This window comes from Bidens hawaiensis, unplaced genomic scaffold (genome assembly GCF_021521415.1).
Source record: "Bidens hawaiensis isolate Kalapana, Puna unplaced genomic scaffold, B.hawaiensis_p1.1 tig00018958_1, whole genome shotgun sequence".
Lineage (NCBI taxonomy): Eukaryota > Viridiplantae > Streptophyta > Magnoliopsida > Asterales > Asteraceae > Bidens > Bidens hawaiensis.
The window spans coordinates 229,787-255,652 of record NW_027492879.1 but is presented as its reverse complement, the minus strand read 5'-3'; the positions used below and the strand labels follow the sequence as shown (position 1 = coordinate 255,652).

The 25,866-nt window shown below is 40.4% G+C and overlaps 1 protein-coding gene and 1 pseudogene across 1 annotated transcript; both read right to left on the bottom strand.

The window, feature by feature from the left end:
• Window positions 1–1,792: 1,792 nt before the first annotated feature.
• On the bottom strand, window positions 1,793–3,850 carry LOC143557399 (F-box protein At4g22280-like; annotated as a pseudogene).
• A 19,754-nt stretch (window positions 3,851–23,604) lies between these two features.
• Window positions 23,605–25,510, bottom strand: LOC143557412 (putative FBD-associated F-box protein At3g50710). The gene is made up of 6 exons (XM_077046490.1): window positions 25,193–25,510; window positions 25,110–25,145; window positions 24,913–25,071; window positions 24,132–24,290; window positions 23,771–23,995; window positions 23,605–23,634 (listed from the first exon to the last, which is right to left on the bottom strand). Exons 1-6 carry the CDS (start codon window positions 25,508–25,510, stop codon window positions 23,605–23,607), a joined length of 927 nt encoding a protein of 308 aa, XP_076902605.1.
• Window positions 25,511–25,866: the final 356 nt, after the last annotated feature.

Below are 25,866 nucleotides of genomic sequence, written 5' to 3'. Positions count from 1 at the left end.
TTTAAACCATCTATTTATACTAAAACTTTAACTTGCTCACCAGAATTTCTAAATAGACACAAACTACAAAACCATATAAACTAATTAAAATTAATATTCTCTCTAAATCTAATGTATATCACTACAAACTCCATCATTATCTCTTATCATTCTTGACTATCTTGATTACCAACTTTTAATCTTTAACCCTCTTCTTTCTCGGTTTAACCATGAGCACTACACATCATATATATCACTTATTTGGACAACCAAAGCCACCAATATATAGCCATTTTATTATAAAAAAAGAGATAAATGATGCATCTCATTACACATACTAGGTGTTCATAATTGGTAAAACGTACAGTCACTTGTATATTCAACTTGTCACTTTAAATAATCTTAACCAGGTCCTTAATATTAGGTAAATTAACCATGGGGCTTCATGAAGAACGTGTCGGTAGTAAAACAGAAACGTATAAATCAGTATTCAACTAAACTGATCGTCTAAGGGGAAACTAACTAAAGTTACTTAATCTTGTCATAGTTTTAGAATTTTACTCTCATTTCCCAAAATGTCAGATAATTCGGATGGGTGAATGATATGTGGAACCAGTACTGCCAGTTTGTTTACTACGGGTCAAAACAATAGGCCTCGTGCCGATGATTATTAGGTATATATACGGTCTACAAACTCACAACGTCACTTAGCTGAGATTTGCCGCTTCGTTGAAGATTGTGTCCTGGCTCAAGCACTAGATAACAGCATAATTTCATAAAAGTGGCAATATGGACGGGTCTGGAGAGTTGGATAACGAAGGTAATATAGATAGGTGCATATTAACTTAATATACTATACAGAAAAATCTGGACAATGAATATATAGTTTTACAGATAAAGATACATTCTAACAGAATTCTTTTCAAATTACATTCTACTATGCTTACTTTATCTTTTCTTATTTTGTTAAGCGATCTCTACACGGATGTTATTGTGGACGGCGGTAGAGTTACAACTAAGGGATTTGTTACGCAGTTTCTTATTTTAGTGATAATGTTGAAAACTATCGCAAAAATGTGATACAAAATCTATCTGCTCATATTACTGTAACAAAATCTCCTCAGACATACCAAGTTAAATGTACGTGAATTTGTTGAGCGAGGAACTGGGTGCCTGTATTCACTTGTTGATTGTGTTTTCGTATTTTTTTCCCAAATCGCCATTATTAGCCCTATTTGTTTAGGTTTTCTTCACGCAATTAACTTACATACCTGCGTTCATGTAAAAGGAAAAAAAAAGCGTAGGAAGGACTCTGAAGTTGACCAGTCTATCATTTCGTTGATGCACTAAAATTGATCCAGGACGCGTGTGAGCATCAAAGGCTTCTCAAAAATATGTCCATTGTTTATTTTAACATTATATGCTTTCTAATTAATATATTCATGTTCTGGTCTACGGCTAAGCCAGGACAAAACCTGTTTAAATCGATTTACTTTTAGCACGTTAACATTTAGTTTTTTTCAGTTTGTTGTAGCTGTGAATGCAATACTTCTAGAGTTTCAGCCTCCACATATTAATAATGATACATAGTGCATGTTACGAACCACTGACCAAACCATTTATGTAAAATGGAGGTCGGAAAGGGGGTACATCGAATCAGCACAAGTCGGTTTACTGTGTATAAAACAATTCAAGATTACTAATCGTACAAATCAAGAAACAAAAAAGTCTGAAAAAAAAAGTCGAGTATGCAAAGATTGAAAATGACCGCTGAGATAACTGTGGTTGTGATTCCTTGAGAATTACCATCCGTTTAAACAAATTGAATCCGGCATGATTTGGAGCTACGTTATAAGTTCAATACCTGCTCACGCATCTTTGTGTTGATTTTACGAGCATTCATTGTCAAACTCTCCAACTTATCCGCGCTATTCAACAGATATCTTATCAACTCAAACTGTTCTGGTGATACGGTTTCTTGATTATCAATAATAATCTCCTTCACTTACAACGTAAACAAGCCGGTACCTCTGCTGGCGGGTTCCAGCTCTCGTTTAAAGCACGTGCATGCGTGCCAGGATAAAATCCCTATAGATGAACACAAGAATAGATTACATATTTCCATTCAACCTCCAAAATGACAGCAATTGTAAAGATCATAGTGAACAGAACATATATTCATAAGTTAATGAGTTAGCTTTGTAACTTAGACAGTATTTGGGACACGTAAACTTACATCTGAAAAGGTAATATGCTCAAGATTAGGCATTTTATTTAAGAGGACCAGAAGCACCCTCCAGCCTGAACTAGCTTTGATTTCAATCACAAACTTAACCACTTTAGGGAATGTGGGGATGTAAACACCATAAAATTGGGATAGAGACTGCAAAAACGAAACAGTCAGCATCATCATCTGAATCCAAAGTTTTTATCTTGTTTTCATAATTATTTCAGTATTCGTTCTTGCTTGCATCAAAAGTTTATTTGACTGTTTCCATTTTTTTGTAGCCGTGAGAAAGAGTTACGGTAATCTCACGGACCCACCGATACCCTATGAAAACACAACTTGCGTTGGAAAGGTCGCCTTCAAGGGGGTTGATGGCGAAAAACCAGTCTAGCAGAGACTCAGGCGCTCATCACCCCCTTGAAACTACCAACTGCATGTTTTATTTAAAGGAAACTTAAATGAGCGATTTATTCAGCCATAACGATTTACAGTTTGGATAACCAACTAAATATCTTAAATGGATCAAACTTTGAATATAAATGAATAAACATACCATTAAAGACCTATGATTTAGTGTCTGGATTTTGACAGACGTGAGGCACCTAACGATTTGAGGACCAGGATAAGCTTGTTCTACGTTGATGTGAGCTTCGGTAAGCGCCGAAGGCTTGGTCAAAGAGTAGTGTGATGACATAAAGTCCAATACTCTAAGGTATTCCAGATTAGGGGCATTGATAGCAACCCTAAGATTCTCATTAACACACAACGCAAATGATATCCTTAATGTCTTCAGAGATGTTGATATGACCTCAAATGTATCCATGTTATCAAACAGACCGTTTAACAATTGTCTCTCCACAAACAACTCTTCCAAAACCGGACAGCCGCAAATCAGATTCTTAAAACATTTATTGCAACGATAAACAATAGATATTAGATTGACCGTCTTTAAACATGGACACAACATCTCGGCTTCATGAGGCACATTTAGCACAAATTCTCCACGCAAAGTTAAACTGACTAGAGTAGTGCAAGTCTTAAACAAATCCCAGCAAAATCTAAACGTAAATCTATCCGCAGGAAACCTGAGCTCAAGCTCTTGAACCTTACACTGGACAACTTTACGAAGCCAACCACTAACACGGTCATAACTACAGTTCTTTGAACAGTAGAGATAAAACCTTTGGATCGGTATATTGCCACGAAGATCAAGGGCTTGATCGACCAAGTCATGAAACCTGTTGATTTCTTCTGCCGTCCAGCAGAAGGGCATCACGAGATGAAGAATGGGGAGAAGTGCCCACAGGTTCTTCCACCTTTTTGACAGAATTCGTGTTCGTTGTGCATCTGGTAATGGAATAACTGACAGGATTTGAATAAGCAGCGCGTCATGCAATCTGCTTATTAAATCTGCTTTCACCATAACTCTGTTTGAGTGTGAATTCATGGTTTGTTGCAGAACTAAGAAAGATGGTTCAAATCTATTGAAAACTGAAACAATTTGCAGAAATTCTGAATTGGGGGTTTTAGGTGCAGATGAAATTATGGAATCACAGATGTTTTAATTTCTGAACTCAGGAGGTGACCGGATTAATTCTCGTTATCTGATTCAAAGCTTTGCATATATGGTATAATTATATTACACCATATTTCTCTTATCACACTGTTTGTTAGTAACATTTAAGCCAAGTTTTTGAGCATGAATTTTTTTCTTTATTTGTTATTGATTTTTTACTTTTTGGCTTTTTACATTATTTAATTTCATGTTAAAATGATTACAATCCGCAACCCCATTTTAAATGGCAACACCATCATACTAAAAAAATTGTTTGGGTCTTAGAGATGAAAATATACTAGGAACGACCCGTTGAACCCTATTAAAAAACTCCATAGCCTCTCAGGGGCTAGAAAAGTATTGAAAAAAAAAAGGGTAAGCACATGTTGTGCTCCAGGACTTGTGAGAAAGAGAAACAAGGATCACTATGGTTGTGTTATGTTTTTGTTGTTAATTAGAGAAAATAATAAGTAAAGATATATAAAATGTACTTCGAAGTTAGTTAATGTTAGCATATCGAATTTTCTTTTGAACTAGAGGGTTGTATTGCATAAGTGCATAACATAATTACATGTTGCCCAAGATATAAAAATGAATGATTAATCAATGAAAACAAGAAGATAACAATTTGCAAAAGGTATATGATCTTTATTGATTTGAGGGTATATATATACCACATACATGTTCGTTCAAGTCTTTTGATCTTAGTGCTAATTACAAATTTAGTCCTTCTACAATACACAAATATAAAACTAACTAAAACATACTATGACATATTTACATAAAACATAGTCCTTCTACATGAAGAGAGTGCCACAGTTTGTTGCTTCTGTGTGCACCAAGTTATGGGAGAATTCCCAAAATAGAACACTATCCCCGTAGTGCCTTTTCCTTCTTCAGTATTAACACCATAACTGCTATCACTATAACCAGTTATTTTACATCCTCCATTCCTCTTATAAGTTATACCAAAGTCTTTAGTGCCTTTGATAAAACGTAGAACTTGATGAATGGCTTTGAAATGGTGTTTTTTATGTTCTTGCATAAACCTGCTGAGTAAACCAACTGAATATGACAAATCTGGTCTAGTGTGAAGTAATATCTTAAGCATCCAATTAGACTTCTAAATTCAGTGGGATCAACCGATTTTCCACCTTCGGTTTTAGTCAAGAGTGTACCAGGGTTCATAGGGATTTTGGTTTCATTGCTATCCAACATTCCAGCATTCTTTAGAATTTTTGTAATGTAACTGGCTTGCTTGATAGATATTTCACCCCCTGATTGGGTAACTTCTATACCAAGATAGTAAGCCAATGACCCAAGGTCACTCATCTCAAATTTTTCTTCCATTTGAGATTTGAACGAGTCTACTTCTTTCTTTGAAGATCCAGTTATTATTAGATCATCAACATAGACTCCAACAAGCAAAGTAGAGGTTTTGCTTTTCTTTGTATAGACTGCATGTTCAAACGTACATTTCTTAAAATCAAGTGATTTTAAAGTGTGACCAAGTTTCACATTCCATGTACGTGGCGCTTGTCTAAGTCCGTATAATGCTTTGGAAAGTTTGTAGACCTTTCCTGCATCTTGTGTTTTCACAAATCCTTCGGGTTGTGAAACATAGACTTCTTCCTTCAGTTCGCCATGTAGGAATGCGGATTTTACATCAAGGTGATGTACTTCCATCCATTATAAGCTGCAAGAGCTAAGATGAGACGAACCATTTCTATGCGGGCTACATGGGCAAAGACTTCATCAAAGTCTATACCATGTTGTTGTACATAGCCTTTTGCTACCAAACGAGCCTTATGCTTTATTATTTCCCCGCTCGCATCTCTTTTGGTCTTGAATACCCATTTTAAGCATCACTGGGTAATTTGGTCAATTTCCAAGTATTATTCTTATTGATTGAGTCTATCTCAGCTTGCATAGCCTCAATCTATTTCTTGTCCTTGGCTGTCTCCTTGTAATTATGAGGTTCTTCTTCAGCCAGAAAAAGTTCGTTAACATCAGTGTTAATCTTTTTGGACCTTTTATACACATCTCCCAACGGTTTAAAACCTCTCAATGGTGTATGATCGAAAGAGTCTAATGAGCTATAAGTAATTGGTCTATATTCAGCAACCTCGGCTTAATTTGGCTCATAAACGTATGTTGGAGGTGTGACAGGATTGCTAGGAGAATTAGGGGATAATGGTTCTTTATATTCTTGGTCATTTTCTTTCGTATATTTATCCTCTCGAGTCACAGGGATTGTTTCATTGTTTTCTTGAGGAACATCATTAAAGTTATCCTCAACAATGAAGTCTACCCATTCAGGTTCCTCACTACCAACTTCATTCATGTACTCTTTCCAATTCCATGAATCCTTTTCCAAGAATTTTACATCTCGACTGATGCAAATTCGTTTAGTATTGGGATGGTAAAGTCTATATGATTTTGATCCTTCCTCAATTCCAAAATATACCATCTTGACACTTCTATCATCTAATTTGGCAAGATGATTTGATGGTACCTTAGCATATTCTACACACCCAAAAACCCTTAAATGTTTTAGGTTTGGTTTTCTACCTTTTAACGCTTCAAACGGTGTAGCATTCGTTAGTGCTTTAGTTGGGATTCGGTTTAAAATGTATATGGTATGTCTTACAGCTTCACCCCAAAAGTTTTGAGGCATTGACATGGCCTTCATTATGATACGCGTAGTATATAACGTAGTTCTGTTTCTACGTTCAACCACACCATTGTGTTGTGGTGAATAGGGTGCTATAAGTTGCATGGCTATACAATTATCTTTACAGAACTGATGGAATTCACTCGATGTGAACTCTCCTCCTCTATCAGTTCTTAACATTTTTTATTTTATTCCAACCTCGTTCTCCACCATCCTTTTAAATTCTCTAAAGACTTCAAAAGATTGATCTTTAGAAGTTAAGAAATATACCCACATATAACGAGTACAATCGTCTACAAGTAAGAATATATATTTCTTTCCAGAATAGGTAGGTGGTGATATAGGACCACAAAGGTCTCCATAAACCAAGTCTAATGGTTTAACAGATTTAAACTTGGCTTGGTTCGGGAATGGAGCTCTAATGTGCTTTCCCAAGAGACATGCGTCACAGACTTGACTTGCATGCTTAATGTGAGGAATCCCTTGAACCAAATTTTTATGAGTCATTGACTTTATCGCGTCAAAGTTCAAATGACCCAACCGAGCATGCCACAGCCACGCCTCGGCATCTAATTTGGACAATAAACAAACGGGTTCACCAATTTTCAAATTGATATTGTAAAGTCTATTCTTTGAGCGTGTGATTTTCATAAGCAATGTTTGATTATGATCATATAGAAATAAAGAGTCACGTTCCAATAGAACTTTACAGCCGTTTTCTGTTAATTTTCCGAGGCTCAGAATATTGCTTTTCAAACTTGGAATGTAGTAAACATGAGATATAATTCTTTGTTCCTTAATTTTACATTCCAACAGAATTGAGCCTCGCCCTTTAATATCTACAAACGAACCATCACCAAAACGAACTCGTCCGAAGATCTTTTCGTAAAGTTCTTTGAAATGATTTCTATTACCAGTCATATGGTTACTTGCACCATTGTCTAAGTACCATAGACTTTCATTTGTGGACATATGTTCACTAAGAACTGCCATCAACAACGTGGGTTCTTCGTCCTCTTCCACCAAGTTAGATTGATCATGTGTTTGATCCCTTTGAGGACACATGTTGGCATAATGCCCACGTTGCTTGCATTTATAGCACTTAACCTTACTCAGATCTCTTTGAGTTTTCTTAGGTTTATTATAATGGGAATGTTGAGATGATTTTTCATCCTTATCAACATGTCTTTCCTTGCCATCACGCCAATTCTTTCGTGATGCATTGAACCTCTTCGGTCCATGACTTCCAAAAATTTTCCCATGACCCTCATTCTTGTCATGGCGTGTGAACAAGAGTTTATCCTGAGTGTCGGTCACAACTCCTCTTTTGGATTTAATCCTTTCCTCATAGGTTTTAAGCCTCCCGATAATATCGTCCACGGTTACTTGCTTTAGATCAGTAAATTGCTCAATCGAAGCAATTATATGCAAAAACCTATCGGGCATTAAGGTTAAGATTTTTCTTACTAGCGTGGTTTGATCAATCTTTTCATCACAACTAGTTGCTTTACTAACAACATTCGTTAGTCTTAATGTGAAAGAATCAATAGTCTCATCATCTTTCATTTGTAATTTATCAAACTCAGACTTAATGCTTTGCAACCGTACTTCTTGCACTTGTGTTGCACCAATATGTCTGGTTTTTAATGAATCCCATACCTCTCTTGCAGTTTTACAGTCTGCAACTTGTAGGAGTAAATATTCGGGTAAAATTTGAAACAAGTAGGCAATAGTATATTTGTCTTTCTTAACATCTATTGATGTTTCTTCACTGGGTTCTATCATCTCCCAGAGGCCATTTTCATCTAGCATGGTCTTCATTCGAATTGCCCATGTTGTATAGTTAGTTGATTTTAACATAGGGCATTGGAAATTCGAAAATGATGATCCTGATTCTTTATGTGTTACAATAGCATTATTAACCTTTGGACCTTCTGACATGGTTTTCTTTAGAGATAATAATACTTATTATACACAAAGTATAAATTATACACAAAGTATAAACAAGGTTTTAGATAATTAAGTTTAACCTTTTAAACTTATAAGAACCGTCTTTAAAAGTTTACATCAAAACTCGGTTATGAAAACAAATCACGAATCCTTATTCGTATATAATTAAACCACTACACTAACAGATTCCAACGATCTGATTTCTGGTTTAATTTTACCAAAATGATTTCTAAATAAAGAGTAAATCTTTATTAGATTTATGACCAATGATTTCAACAATTAATATTTTGGTTTTCGATATCAAATCATGTATTTCAAAATACTTGGGGTACCTTTTTTTTTAACAAAAAAAATCATATGTTTGGGGTTTCTTTCCCTTGACCGTGGAAAAGAAATTGGTGCAGCCCCCTTTCTTAATTTTCGTAGAACAGAAACACAACCAACAATTGGTTGGTTAAATCTCAAACCTTTGATTAAACAAACTTTAAATTAGGGGTGTATGGGTGCCCCCTTTTTTTTTGTTCCCGGCGTACAACACAACAATCAACTTTAATGGCTTTTAAAGCCTTATGTCCAATACAGCGAACAAACAACAAAACTTGTTTTTAATTTGAATTCAATAATGATTGCAATAAATATCAACAATCTGGTTAATTGATATAAACATCAAATAAAAATCACAAAGATTCTTGTAACAACCGATGTTTCAATAGTTAAAGTTTTCTAAACAGTTTAGAAAAGATCACAATGAATGTGAAACACGATTTTAATGGATTTGATTTCGATTATTCTGTTGACGTTTCAAACAATTCCACAAACAATTTGTAGAACCCAAATCGAATAAAAAAAAATTCCACAATTGATTTCAACTGAGAGCAATAAAGATGGCTCTGATGCCAATTGTTGCCCAAGATATAAGAATGAATGATTTATCAATGAAAACAAGAAGATAACAATTTGCAAAAGGTATATGATCTTTATTGATTTGAGGGTATATATAGACCACATACATGTTCGTTCATGTCTTTTGATCTTAGTGCTAATTACAACTTTAGTCCTTCTACAATACACAAATATAAAAATAACTAAAACATACTATGACATATTTACATAACTAACCTTAGACTCTAACTTGGATTGATTAAATCTAACATTACACTGTTCATCCTATACCGGATTATTTTGACTTCTTCTCTGATGATTTCTTCACAATCTTTGTCTGCTTAAATGGAAGAAAAGTGGCGAGCTTGTGGATAAAGAAGAGCTGGATATGTGCGTTGTGGAATTTGAATGGGGCCCTTTGGTTTGTACAAGAACTGATGGTTGAGAAGGGAGGGCGGGCATTCGTGGACGAGAGAGGGCGGTGCCCGTCTGCCTCTGTTAAAAATACTCTATGGTCCTAAGTTTATTTGACATTTTGTATGGTTGATATCGAACTCCTGTGGAAAAAAATGTAGCGAAAAATATACGTCCTTGAGTGTCTAGATTTCCAAAGACTTAAAGGTGATCATTAACCATTATCATGTAAATTCCTAACACATGATACCATTAAATCAATTCTCATCCTTTACAGAGATGTATCTTGTTAAAATACTTTTATCATAGGCACCCGATGACATGAAAAATGACAGTACTACACTATGACTATATTTCTATCCTGCGTTAAACAACTTAATGATTAGCAAGTGTTCGATCTCAACAATATATATTGTGTCGCAAAAACACCATTTAATTTACTCAAAAAGTACATAGACTCGCATAAACCATTTGCATGTATTCCAACCAAAAGATAGTAACATTGGGGAGTTGCCAAGAGTACTCACATTTTATAGAAACCGGTGATAGCGCGCAGTTTCCGCTTATCAACATTTAACCCCATTTGAGGTTTAATGCACTGTTAACCTAACTTAGGCTTAACAGCATCATGTTTTAGACCTAGTTTTAATGACTGCGCTAAACTTTCCTAAAATGACAATTACTCGAAAGTTTTGTTCCGTACTCGAGATGAGTACATTCGTGACGGCATTGGTACGCCCGTGCCAACACATTCTCAAACAACAATACGGACACACATGCTACTGGGAGATTACTTTGCTTCTTCTTCTTTCAACGAATCATACAAATTTAAGTGGTTTTTTTTCAACAAATCACACAGATAGACCATGTTCCTTCTTCCAGATGGTGCACACATATACGAATGTCTCTGTATTGATCGTTCACACGTATACGACTGTCTTCATCTTTTTCTTGGTTGTTCATACAGATACGATCCATCGTCCTATGCTTTTCTTCGAATGCTACACTGCTGGGCTCCGTTCTCCTTATTTTTTCAATTGATTGCTGGGCAATCACATTTAACACACCTTCTGTCGAACAGCGGCCAACTACTCCCTCTTCTCGGAAACTTACTCTGACAAATCACAATTCTTTGTTTTTTCCTACAGTCGTTACATTCGTCTCCTCCTATGTGCTTGTTCCTCATTATTTTCCAACAAATTTATAGAAGCGGTAGGTTTTATTCTTCACCTACTAGCTTTAACTCTCTACCTTGGCTGCTTAGTTTTATCTGACTTTTCTTTTTTCAATGATGGCCTTTGACTTTTGAGGTTGTTGTTTGCTATAATTTCTTCTAAAAAAAATTCTCACGGGGTCGGAATTTTTTTTGATATATACTTAGTTATATACACAATTTTTTTCAGTTTGGTTGGGTTGTTCAGGTTAGGTTAAATTGGTATATAACTTTTTATTGGACCGATTTAACTGTACCTGCCGGGTTAGGTCACATAAAAAAACATAATACCAAAAACCAAAGAAAGTACGTAAAACTGTTTTATTAAAAATGCATAATTAAAATACAATGTCTAAAGTTCTCTCTGAGTTTTCAATTTTTGAAATCTAACCATTACTTTAACATTTTTAAACATGTGTTTCTCAATAAACAAATGCAACGTACTATCACTTAAATTTTTTTCACTCATCCGCAAATCAAACTTCACTTAATTCACTGCCAAAAACATCTTTCAACGCTTGTGTTTGTGACGGGTAATATATACGAGAGCCGAATTTAATAAACGATACACCAATGCAAATAAATGGTGCTTCTCTATTTGAACCATCAATTAGAGCATTCCCATCCAACCCCCTATCCCTAAATTCAAAATTACACTAAAACACATTACATTTTCTCTCTCTTTTTCAATTAAATAATATTTTTTATACATTTATCATTATCATTTCTCTTTCTTTAATTCACAACCACTTTCAAAATATATTAAAAAATTATAGGGGGTGAATAGTAGCTTTTCAAATATACAGAAAAATCACTACGTGTTCTAAACTATAAAAAAATCTTAACTCACAACACTTTAAATCACTCTCTAAATTATAAAAACACCCCCTCACGGGTGTTGGATGACAATGCTCTTAAACAAGACTTGTTAAACCATTCAAGTTTTCAAACCGTGTATCTCATTTCAAACAAATTAGAATTGGGTTGGGTGTTGGGTTGAAAGTTGGGTCGAGTTTAAATGAGTTGGACTTGCTTAAAATTTGGGTTGAGATATAATTGAGTTGGGTGTTAGACTTAAAATTGGTAATAGTCTCTAATAAATTGGAAATAATATTGATATTACATTTATATAATTATATTATTAACAGTTTTCATTTATTATGGTCGATCTCAAGGGTCATCTCGAAATTCCACATGAGGCGGGGTCGAATTTTTAAAAGGGTTGGCCGGAATTTCTACACCATATTAATACTATTTTTTTCATAGGGGACGGCGAACTCCCTAACTTAAGTGTAGGTCCTGCTAATGGCCCTTCTCTGCAAACAAACTCGCCTACCTTCTTCGTTTCTATTTCCTTGATCAATTCTAAACCATGGCCTTCACTGAATCCGTCCCGGTATGGCTTCGTTCTACCTATTTTCTCGATCACTTTTTTTTTCTTTTTTTTCGTTTGACCGACTTGATCTTTAGCTTTGATACCAATTGTCATAATCAATAGGATCGAGCAAGACTACAACATCGGTAATTAAACTTGTGATATCTAACCACGACTCTTTCAATATAATTAAGAACGAAAACCACACACAAAACAATACTTTAAACCATCTATTTATACTAAAACTTTAACTTGCTCACCAACATTTCTAACTAGACACAAACTAGAAAACCATATAAACTAATTAAAATTAATATTCTCTCTAAATCTAATGTGTATCACTACAAACTCCATCATTATCTCTTATCATTCTTGACTATCTTGATTACCAACTTTTAATCTTTAACCCTCTTCTTTCTCGGTTTAACCATGAGCACTACACATCATATATATCACTTATTTGGACAACCAAAGCCACCAATATATAGCCATTTTATTATAAAAAAGAGATAAATGATGCATCTCATTACACATACTAGGTGTTCATAATTGGTAAAACGTACAGTCACTTGTATATTCAACTTGTCACTTTAAATAATCTTAACCAGGTCCTTAATATTAGGTAAATTAACCATGGGGCTTCATGAAGAACGTGTCGGTAGTAAAACAGAAACGTATAAATCAGTATTCAACTAAACTGATCGTATAAGGGGAAACTAACTAAAGTTACTTAATCTTGTCATAGTTTTAGAATTTTACTCTCATTTCCCAAAATGTCAGATAATTCGGATGGGTGAATGATATGTGGAACCAGTACTGCCAGTTTGTTTACTACGGGTCAAAACAATAGGCCTCGTGCCTGAAGAAACACCAACCGGACCCCGGGCAGATTACTGGTAACCTGGGGGTTAGATAGATGTTTCCCACGAGGGGTTAGACCCTTTGAAGATGGTTCTTCTGATAACCTGCAAAACAGACACCGTGAGCTCGTCACTGAGAAGGGGGGGTTCCTCCTTGTGACCACCCTCCGGCGTGAGAATCAGACTAGATTGCTCTTTAAATATAAAAGTATATTAAGAGATTGCTAGAGCAGATATCAGGTATAATATGATGATAATGTGATAAGATATGATATGATAATACAAGATAAGATGAGATGGTCATACCATTTGTGGTATTTATAGCCGAAGGTAGGTTTCCAAGGAGGTATGGCCGGCTGCAACAGTGTTCCTGTTCCACCAACAGTAGCCTACGCACGTGCCCTGCTGGTAGTTGGTGGGTAGGTAGCGGCTGATAGCGACCAGGCCTGCTGTATACTATTCCTTTTCCACCAACTGTCAGCTACGCACGTGGTATGACAAGAGTTGGTGAGTAGGCAGCGGCTAATAGTGACATACAGTGTAGGAGCATGCTGCTTGCCATACTGTTGTCTATAAGCTGTCGTATCTTTAGTCAGATCTTTTTCCCATACCTCGTCAGGTACAGTACAGAAGATCTTCCCGTATCGTACGGACTGGCTTATTTGGGCGGGAGTATTCCCCCTCCCGCCCTTGTGCGGGATTGTTCCCGGCTTCGCTCATTCCTTCAGGTGACACTGAACGATTGAGAGCTAAGTGCCTTGTGCGTGTAGCCTTGCTGCGCAGGTGGCCTTCCCTAATGGCTTGTATCCGAGGCTGCGGGGACAGGCGGAGTCCTTCACCATTGGGAGGCATTTCCTGCGGGACCAGCTTGCGTACTGCGCGTAAGGACGTCACGTCTCTGAGCATGGTTGGTCCTGCGGATCCAGTTGGTTTCTGCGCAGACGTCCCTGTTTAAGGTGAGTCTTGCGGGTCCAACTGGGCTCTGCTGGGACCTACCTCTTCAAGTCCCCCAGTCCAATGTTCTTCTCATGCGTGTTTAATAAAGTGAGGTGAACTTTTGGACTTAAGCAAAGGGTTTTGAAAAGGGTTTTTTAAGGTTTTCCATGTGGATTCTTCCCGCGGAAGTCCTTGTCACTTGTAGAAATTCCCGAGTTTCCTGCTTGGTCTTTGGGTATGATGCGGGTAGGTCTGTAACCTCCTCGCAAGTCAGGAGCGTTGAGTCCCACTTGTGTGGACTCTCCATGAGGTTTTGGTAGTTTTGAACATAGTGATCAATTATGTTAAAACCACCAATTCCATCCTGGAGCTTCAAACAACGTAGTTCTCGACGTTCCCGCTATGCGGGGATGTTATTTCCGTTTCCGCAAGCATTGCCCAGAAGATCCTTCTTGGTTTCAATTCCCAGCGGAGCGCTAGGTATGTGAAGGGTTTTGCCTTAACACTGTACCAGCGCTCGTCTTACGGTTACTTTACTTCCCAAGGTATTCCTGGCGTCAATTCCCAGCGGGTGCTAGGTATGTGAAGGGTTTTGCCTTTACACTGTACCCGCACCCGTCTTATAGTTACTTGGTTGCCGAGGAATATTTGGCTTCAATTCCCTGCGGGTGTTAGGTATGTGAAGGGTTTTGCCTTTACACTGTACCCGCATCCGTCTTACGGTTACTTGTTCGCCAAAGTTTACTTGGCTTCAATTCCCTGCGGGTGCTAGGTATGTGAAGGGTTTTGCCTTTACATTGTACCCGCATCCGTCTTACGGTTACTTGTTTGCCAAGGTTTTGCTTGGCTTCAATTCCCTGCGGGTGCTAGGTGCGTGAAGGGTTTTGCCTTTACACTGTACCCGCATCTGTCTTACGGTTACTTGTTTGCCAAGGTTTTACTTGGCTTCAATTCCCTGCGGGTGCTAGGTATGTGAAGGGTTTTGCCTTTACACTGTACCCGCATCCGTCTTATGGTTACTTGTTTGCCAAGGTAAGGGGTATTTTCCCGCTTACTTTTTAATATTTTCAAATTTTGAATTTTGAAATTCGAAAGGTTGGTGGAAAGATAGGAACAGTCCAAACCTCTGAAACGTCGTGCGACGGTCTCTTCTGACTGTGTCAGGACGTGCAGGAAGTTATGGTGACGTGACAGTACATGGTCATTCCAGACGCTTTTCAGGCGCGTGGGCGCGATTTTTCGGGCGCGTGGCCGCGAAATTACTGGCACACGTCCTTTCAACAGCTGTTTCCAGCTTGCTTTTTGCCACGTGTCATAGTTTCATTGCACCTTCGATTTCTCTCTCCTCCGCATTAAATTCACCGCATTAATTGCGATTACTATATAAAGGGGGAGAGGGTTCTTTGTAATCCATTCTTTCACCTCTCTTCTTAGTGATTTCCGGCAAATACTCCCCTTTTCAGGCAAGCATTTTCCCGAAATCACTTTCTTCTTTCTGCAAAATGTCTTCTCATGATGCTGAAGCTGTAGCCGACGATAGGAGTACTGCTGGCGAGTGCCAGTGTGCTCTACATGTCGATCAGTACCAGTACATCGTCAAGAAGTTCATGCTTGAGTCTCTCGAGCCTGAGTTTCCTGAATCCCACCAGACTGTGTACGATGCCCCCAGTGGCAAGATCGGGGTATATGCTGCATTCTTTGTTTATGGGAACCTTAGGTTCCCATTGACAAAGTTTGTGTACCGTGTCCTGGAGAGGCACGGTGTGCACCTGACCGAGGTGCATCCGATGGCGATTGCCAAGGTCCGGCACTTCGAGTGGGTGTGCCGGATTCTGGGTATTGAGCCCTACGTGGACCGCCTGATGACCTTCTATACTTGGAGGTGCGTCCAGGGGTGGTACACCCTGACAACCCGTATTAAGGGTTTGAAGATCTGCGTGACCGAGCGCAGTCTACGATCGTGGAAGCGGGAGTTCTTCTACATCTCTGCCCGCGCCATCCCCATTGCTATGAAGTTCAAGAAGGGTCAAGCGCTTCCGAGCCTTCACGCTTCCAGCTACCAGGAGGCGGAATGGTTCGCGAAGATATCCCGGGTGCAATCTCCGGTTTACCGGTTTGCAGAGTCCGGGATGGTGATGCTGGGGATGAGCCGGGTATGGAAGGATGCGTCCCGGTTTCCCATCCTTCTCGAATACGGTTTGAACTCTATTCTTTATGGTATGTCTTGTCTTTCTTGCTGATATAAGTCTGTCTTCTAACTGTTTTTCTTTCAGAGGGGAACAATTTGGAGTTGCTCCTGTACCCGCGGGAAGCTGACGGTCCCGTGCGGGTGGGTACTCGTGCTCTTGACGAGAACGAGTTGCCCATCCTGGAGCAAACGGCGGATCGGTTTGTGGAGGTCTATCCGCTGGGCCACGAGATCCTGAGCCAACGGCGGCCAGGTAAGGCGATACTCTATCCTCAACCCCTCAATGCTGTACCTGCTGCTGGAATTCCTGACATCCTGTCTTCTTCTGAGGAATCCGCAGATGGTCCTCCGCTGGTGCGGAAGAGGAAGGCTGCCGGTGGGAAAGGGAAGGAGGTGGCCTCCACAGCTGATCCGGTGCTCCTATCTGACAGTGAGTCAGATAATGAAGAGGTGGCGGGGCACCCCGGTGGTGAGAAGACCACTGCTCCGGAGGCTACGACTGTTACCTCCGGAGAACCAACGACGACGACGGTGACCGGCATCAAGAGACCGGCTCCATCGGGTTTGTCCCCGCCTGTCCGTACGTTCAGGCTCAAGAAAACCCGTAAGTACAAACATCCTTGTTTTTGTAGATTTAACATACTTCATAAATTTATTGTTTTAACACTTATCTTCTTGTGCAGGCGTGGATGTTGACGCATTCCCGGGTGGAGTGCCTAGTAGTACCTCTCCGCCGATGACGGTAGGCTTGGTCAGCCTACCTGAGGCGTCGACCCAGGCGCCTGCGCCTGGTCCCGCTGGTTCAGTTGCTCACTCTGAGCCGACTGTTCCAGCCGAGTTTATGCCACCGCCGGCCGTGAGTGCGATTTTTACGGCGTCCTTCACCGAGCCGGCGGTTACGATTGCTGCGGATTCTGCGGCAGCGACTGCGGCGGCTGCCACCATGCCCCCGCCACCGGCACCGATGGCCGGCCCATCAGGTACGCATGGGAGTACTCGCCAGTCTTTGCCACCTTCCCATCTGCCTGACCTTTTGGATGGGTTTCCTTTGGGTTCAGGTGATGGGTTCGGCGGTTATCGGCCTGTTATAGACCCTACAGGTGCGTAGGGTTCCTTTGGCCCTTTTTTTTTTTTTTTTTTTTTACTATTTTTATCATCTTTTTCCTAACTGCTTTTTTGTTTTTTGCAGTGTCGGATTCCAATGAAGTGTATGTTCCGCGATGGAACATACGCCGAGGAACAACCCTTCGTACCCCTGTGGAGTGCGTGGACTGGGCTCGCCACGCTGCTCCTCATGGTGCGTTGGGGGAAGCCATGGCTAGCTACCAGGAGGGTAGGCTAACCAATGAGCTTCGGGTTCTCCAGGCCCGGATGCAGCCGCGCGTCGAGCTGCTTTGTCGTGAAAACGACAAGTTGAAAGCAGCTCGCGCCAAGGACGTATCTCAGGCGCGTGCTCTTCGGGAGGAGAACCAACGATTGACCGCAGCTGCTGCGGAGAAGGAGAAGGCCTTCAAGGCCCTCGAGGTTGACGTTCAAGCGCGACTCGAGGCCCGCTCCAAGGCTGCCCAAGCTGTTAACGAACAGCTTCGGCTGGCTAAGGAGACTGCGAGGAACGCGACTGAGAGGGCTACCAAGGCTGAAGCCGTTGCTGAGCCTTTACGCATGGAGAACGAGGAGCTCAAGGCCCAATTAGAGGCCCTCCAACGTGCTCATGATGCCTTGGCCATGGAAGATGCCAAGAAGCTCCAAGAGATCCTGGACCAGAGGGGTGTGCTTGACCACACCGAGCGGAAGCTTAAGGGCGTTGAAGAGGCTGCTACAAAGGAAGTGCTTCTTGCCAATCTTGCTAAGAGCGAAGCCGAACGCGCCTGCACCCAAGCTCTGGTTGCCAAGGAATGGCTTCTTCGAGAAGCGTTGCCTCAGGTATTTTAGCTTTACGTCTTCACGCTTTCCTTTGTACATAGAAAAGGTGTTTTGACACTTGTATATTTTCTTTGTAGGTTGTGCATCGGGTCTTCTCAGAGACTACTTATGATGATGCCATGAGCGCAGCCCTCAACGCTTCTCACGAGGATGGGGAACGGGCCGGCTTCCTGCTTGGTCTAGGGTTCGTTGAGAAAGGCTTCCCGCCTTCCAACTTCCCTTTGTACAATGTTGATACTGAAGCCATATACGACCAAGCAGTAAATCAATACGCCGCCTTCCCGCATCCAGTGGTGGAGAAGGTGAACCAAGTAGCTGCTGCTGATGATGGGCTAGCTATCCTCAAAGCTTTCCTTGAACTGCCACGCTCTACCGATGGGGCTGGTCCAAGTGGAAGTGGCCCTGAAGCCTGATCCTGAAGATCCCTTCCCACTGCTAGGATAGTTTTAGCTTGTATTGATTTTTTTTTTTTTTTTTTCGTAGGCGGGTAGTTACCCGGCCATTCTTGTAATAATTCATTTGTGAAATATTAATCTTTTTGTGTATAAGATTGTTATTTCCTTCTTTGGGTTTCTTGCTTTATAAACTTATGACTTGCATACTTAGTTTAAATTAGCAATTTTCCAAGTGTAGAATAAGTTAACCTGTTGAACGTGGTTGATAATAGGTGTGAAGTTTTGCTTCCTCTTTCGTGATTGTGCGGGTAGAACCGTCACTTGCACTTAGTAGGATGGCGAAACTTTACCTTTATCTGACCTGCGTGTAGGTTTTCCTCATCTTTTGAGGATAAGTTAACCTTTGAACGTGGTTGATAATAGGTGTGAAGTTTTGCTTCCTCTTTCGTGATTGTGCGGGTAGAACCGTCACTTGCACTTAGTAGGATGGCAAAACTGTACCTTTATCTGACCTGCGTGTAGGTTTTCCTCATCTTTTGAGGATAAGTTAACCTTTGAACGTGGTTGATAATAGGTGTGAAGTTTTGCTTCCTCTTTCGTGATTGTGCGGGTAGAACCGTCACTTGCACTTAGTAGGATGGCAAAACTGTACCCATATCTGACCTGCGTGTAGGTTTTCCTCATCTTTTGAGGATAAGTTAACCTTTGAACGTGGTTGATAATAGGTGTGAAGTTTTGCTTCCTCTTTCGTGATTGTGCGGGTAGAACCGTCACTTGCACTTAGTAGGATGGCAAAACTGTACCCATATCTGACCTGCGTGTAGGTTTTCCTCATCTTTTGAGGATAAGTTAACCTTTGAACGTGGTTGATAATAGGTGTGAAGTTTTGCTTCCTCTTTCGTGATTGTGCGGGTAGAACCGTCACTTGCACTTAGTAGGATGGCAAAACTTTACCCATATCTGACCTGCGTGTAGGTTTTCCTCATCCTTTTGAGAAATTTGTTTTGAACCGTTCGACGCGCGGTTGTCAATAGGTTAGTGTTCAGTTTCCTTTCATGACTCATGCGGATAGACCGGCACTTTCATTTAATGGGATCATTGAACTCTTCCCCTTTGACTGACCTGCGTGAAGGTTTTTTCCTATTATTGGGTTTGTGCGGGTAGGACCGCCTTCCCACGCAACGACTTCACGTTTAGTGAATATCGTCATATTAGTGCAGAAAAGTAAAATCATCAGCTTCGATGTTCTAAAGAGAATCATTTCCATTAGAAGTGGCTCTTGGCCTTCTTTATAAATTGGAATTGATTTACATGTAAACTGTGTAAATGAGCTCCCTTCCATGTTGGGATGGGAGTGCCATCGAGACGATACGCACCTGGTTCGGGATCTCGTTCTTTACGCAGCATGTAGTCTCGATATTGAAGCTGGAATTTTGATTCGTGTTTTCCCCCGCTGGGGTTCTACACGCACCCGCCTGCTCAGCTTTTATTGCGCCACGAGGTGCGTGAGCGTCCCATCTCTGACAAATGCTTCAACCATGTCTTTTACGTCTATGCATTCTTCAGTGTTGTGGCCTTTTGTCTTGTGAAAGTCACAGTATTTGCTCCGATCAGCATCGTGGCGATGTCGGATTATTGGAGGCTTTGGCCACGGGAGCTCTTCAGTGGCGAATATCTCAGTGACGCTTTTGGTGAGTGGCGTCCATCTGGAGTTTCGGTGCGGCTGTACATTATCCCTTCCGCCCAATCGATGTTGCAAGCCGGATGAGGTGTCAAAGTTTACCCTTGACTGCCAAATGCCTAGCTTCCGCTTTTTATTTAATCGGGCGGTGAGGACATTGTCTTCTCTCGTCTTCTGAGTGTAGATGTTTGTGCTCTGTGGGAGATCTCTACCCAGTTGCTTCTCCGTTTCTGCATAGCGTTTTGCTGCTGTCATGATGGCATCCCATGTGGATGGCATACCATCTTTACCCGTTAGGGTGCGGATGAGTTCTGGGTCATGCGCGCCCTGGATGAAGGCTGCGCGAACAAGATCTTCGCTGATATTGCCCAAACTTAGCTTTTTTGAGTTGAAGCGAGTGATGAAGTTTGGCAGAGATTCATCTTCTTCTCGTATGCATTTGAGGATTGTCCATTGCTCCTCGGTATACTTCCGTTGCTGGCTGAAGTGTTGGCTAAACTTCTGCTGGAAGTCTGCCCAGTCGTAGATGTGGTTGACCGGTAGACGATCAAACCAAGCTCTAGCAGCCCCAACAAGCGTCATTTGGAACATGTAGCACCACGTGGGTTCCGTCCAATTGCTGACGGTTGCCCCCGCTATGAACCTGTTCAAATGATCGTCTGGATCAGATATACCGTCATATGTGCCTATGTTAGGCATTTGTTTGGCACTCTTTGGGGCGATTGCCTCTGCAATGTCCCTTGCAAACTTGGACGTTCCTGCATTTGCAACGTTTGGTCTGAACGTTTTGGAGAAGTCTCGTGGACTTCCACCTGTGCTTTTTGGTTTGAAGGCTTGTCCAAAATGCCTTTTCGGTTGGGATTCCATTTCCTTACGCTTCCCTTTTGCCCTATGGCGAGGGTTCGCGTCGGAGTCGGATTCCTCCGAGTCATCCTCCCAGTATTCGAATTCTTCGGCCTGTTGTACGGAACGCAAGCGTTCGTTCAACTCGGCCTGGAATTCCTTTTGTCGTGCCTCCGCCCATGCCTTGACTTCATTGAGAGTTTGGCGGGAGAGTCTTCGTTTCTCGACCTGGGTATCCGTGGATCCCAGTAGGCGATCATTTACTGCACTTGCCCCAGCATGAGTAACTGGGGTAGTGTTCGTAAAATTTACTTCACTTGCCCCGGCTTGGGTAACCGGGGTAGTGTTTGTAAAAACTGTGTTACCGGTATTCCCCCCAGTAGCTGGGGTTGTGGTTACCGGAATTTCTCTAACCATCTTTGTAGAAGTTTGAAAAAACTGGAGAAAAATGTAGTTCTAGCTTTATGCACGGATGGCGCCAATGAAGAAACACCAACCGGACCCCGGGCAGATTACTGGTAACCTGGGGGTTAGATAGATGTTTCCCACGAGGGGTTAGACCCTTTGAAGATGGTTCTTCTGATAACCTGCAAAACAGACACCGTGAGCTCGTCACTGAGAAGGGGGGGTTCCTCCTTGTGACCACCCTCCGGCGTGAGAATCAGACTAGATTGCTCTTTAAATATAAAAGTATATTAAGAGATTGCTAGAGCAGATATCAGGTATAATATGATGATAATGTGATAAGATATGATATGATAATACAAGATAAGATGAGATGGTCATACCATTTGTGGTATTTATAGCCGAAGGTAGGTTTCCAAGGAGGTATGGCCGGCTGCAACAGTGTTCCTGTTCCACCAACAGTAGCCTACGCACGTGCCCTGCTGGTAGTTGGTGGGTAGGTAGCGGCTGATAGCGACCAGGCCTGCTGTATACTATTCCTTTTCCACCAACTGTCAGCTACGCACGTGGTATGACAAGAGTTGGTGAGTAGGCAGCGGCTAATAGTGACATACAGTGTAGGAGCATGCTGCTCGCCATACTGTTGTCTATAAGCTGTCGTATCTTTAGTCAGATCTTTTTCCCATACCTCGTCAGGTACAGTACAGAAGATCTTCCCGTATCGTACGGACTGGCTTATTTGGGCGGGAGTATTCCCCCTCCCGCCCTTGTGCGGGATTGTTCCCGGCTTCTCTCATTCCTTCAGGTGACACTGAACGATTGAGAGCTAAGTGCCTTGTGCGTGTAGCCTTGCTGCGCGGGTGGCCTTCCCTAATGGCTTGTATCCGAGGCTGCGGGGACAGGCGGAGTCCTTCACCATTGGGAGGCATTTCCTGCGGGACCAGCTTGCGTACTGCGCGTAAGGACGTCACGTCTCTGAGCATGGTTGGTCCTGCGGATCCAGTTAGTTTCTGCGCAGACGTCCCTGTTTAAGGTGAGTCTTGCGGGTCCAACTGGGCTCTGCTGGGACCTACCTCTTCAGTGCCGATGATTATTAGGTATATATACGGTCTACAAACTCATAACGTCACTTAGCTGAGATTTTCCGCTTCGTTGAAGATTGTGTCCTGGCTCAAGCACTAGATAACAGCATAATTTCATAAAAGTGGCAATATGGACGGGTCTGGAGAGTTGGATAACGAAGGTAATATAGATAGGTGCATATTAACTTAATATACTATACAGAAAAATCTGGACAATGAATATATAGTTTTACAGATAAAGATACATTCTAACAGAATTCTTTTCAAATTACATTCTACTATGCTTACTTTATCTTTTCTTATTTTGTTAAGCAATCTCTACACGGATGTTATTGTGGACGGAGGTAGAGTTACAACTAAGGGATTTGTTACGCAGTTTCTTATTTTAGTGATAATGTTGAAAACTATAGCAAAAATGTGATACAAAATCTATCTGCTCATATTACTGTAACAAAATTTCCTCAGACATACCGAGTTAAATGTACGTGAATTTGTTGAGCGAGGAACTACCTGTATTCACTTGTTGATAGCGTTTTCGTATTTTCTTCCCAAATCGCCATTATTAGCCCTATTATTTTAGGTTTTCTTCACGCAATTAACTTACATACCTGCGTTCATGTAAAAGGAAAAAAAAAAGCGTAGGAAGGACTCTGAAGTTGACCCGTCTATCATTTCGTTGTTGCACTAAAATTGATCCAGGACGCGTATGAGCATCAAGGGCTTCTCAAAAATATGTCCATTGTTTATAAAATTTTCCAAATTTCATACGTGTTTATTTTAACATTATATGCTTTCTAATTAATATATTCATGTTCTGGTCTACGGCTAAGCCAGGACAGAACCTGTTTAAATCGATTTACTTTTAGCACGTTAACATTTAGTTTTTTCAGCCTCCACAAATTAATATACATAGTGCATGTTATGAACCACTGACCAAACCATTTATGTAAAATGGAGGTCTGAAAGGGGGTACATCAAATCAGCACAAGTCGGTTTACTGTGTATAAAACAATTCAAGATTACTAATTGTACAAATCAAGAAACAAAAAAGTCTGAAAAAAAAAAGTCGAGTATGCAAAGATTGAAAATGACCGCTGAGATAACTGTGGTTGTGATTCCTTGAGAATTACCATCCGTTTAAACAAATTGAATCCGGCATGATTTGGAGCTACGGTATAAGTTCAATACCTGCTCACGCATCTTTGTGTTGATTGTACGAGCATTCATTGTCAAACTCTCCAACTTATCCGCGCTATTCAACAGATATCTTATCAACTCAAACTGTTCTGGTGATACAGTTTCTTGATTATCAATAATAATCTCCTTCATCTTACAACGTAAACAAGCCGGTACCTCTGCTGGTGGGTTCCAGCTCTCGTTTAAAGCACGTGCATGCGTGCCAGGATAAAATCCCTATAGATGAACACAAGAATAGATTACATATTTCCATTCAACCTCCAAATGACAGCAATTGTAAAGATCATAGTGAACAGAACATATATTCATAAGTTAATGAGTTAGCTTTGTAACTTAAGAGAGTATTTGGGACACGTAAACTTATATCTGAAAAGGTAATATGCTCAAGATTAGGCATTTTATTTAAGAGGACCAGAAGCACTCTCCAGCCTAAACTAGCTTTGACTTCAATCACAAACTTAACCACTTTAGGGAATGTGGGGATGTAAACACCATAAAATTGGGATAGAGACTGCAAAAATGAAACAGTATGCATCAACATCTGAATCCAAATTTCTATCTTTTTTTCATAATTATTTCAGTATTAGTTCTTGCTTGCATCAAAAGTTTATTTGACTGTTTCTTTTTTTTTTGTAACTGTGAGAAAGCGTTATAGTAATACCCTATGAAAACACAACTTGCGTTGGAAAGGTCGCCTTCAAGGGGGTTGACAGCGAAAAACCAGTCTAGCAAGAGACTCAAGCGCTCATCGCCCCCTTGAAACTAACAATTGCATGTTTTATTTCAAGGAAACTTAAATGAGCGATTTATTCAGCCATAACGATTTACAGTCTGGATAACCAACTAAATATCTTAAATGGATCAAACTTTGAATATAAATGAATAAACATACCATTAAAGTCCTATGATTTAGTGTCAAGATTTTGACAGACGTGAGGCACCTCACGATTTGAGGACCAGGATAAGTTTGTTCTACGTTAATGTGAGCTTCAGTTGGTCAAAGAGTAGTGTGACGACATAAAGTCCAATATTCTAAGGTATTCCAGATTAGGGGCATTGATAGCAACCCTAAGATTCTCATTAACACACAACGCAAATGATATCCTTAATGTCTTCAGAGATGTCGATATGACCTCAAATGTATCCATGTTATCAAACAGACCGTTTAACAATTGTCTCTCCACAAACAACTCTTCCAAAACCGGACACCCGCAAATCAGATTCTTAAAACATTTATTGCAACAATAAACAATAGATATTAGATTGACGGTCTTTAAACATGGAAACAACATCTCGGCTTCATGAGGCACATTTAGCACAAATTCGCCACACAAAGTGGCAAGTCTGAAACAAATCCCAGCAAAGTCTAACTGTAAATCTGTCCTCAGGAAACCTGAGCTCAAGCTCTTGAACCTTACACTGGACAACTTTACGAAGCCAACCACTAACACGGTCATAACTACAGTTCTTAGAACAGTAGAGATAAAACCTTTGGATCGGCATATTGCCACGAAGATCAAGGGCTTGATCGACCAAGTCATGAAACCTGTTGATTTCTTCTGCCGTCCAGCAGAAGGGCATCACTAGATGAAGAACGGGGAGAAGTGTCCACAGGTTCTTCCACCTTTTTGACAGAATTCGTGTTCGTTGTGCATATGGTAATGGAAGAAGTGACAGGATTTGAATAAGCAGAGCGTCATGCAATCTGCTTATTAAATCAGCTTTCACCATAGCTCTGTTTGAGTGTGAATTCATGGTTTGTTGCAGAACTAAGAACGATGGTTCAAATCTATTGAAAACTGAAACAATTTGCAGAAATTCTGAAATGGGGGTTTTAGGTGCAGATGAAATTATGAAATCACAGAGGTATTAATTTCTGAACTCAGGAGGTGACCGGATTCTCGTAATCTGATTCAAATCTTTACATATATGGTATAATAATACTACACCATTTCCTCTTATCACAGTGTTTGTTTGTAACATTTAAGCCAAGTTCTGAGCATGAATTTTTTTCTTTATTTATTATTGAATGTTTTTCTTCTTTTTTATTTTGGCTTTTTACATTATTTAATTTCATGTTCAAATGA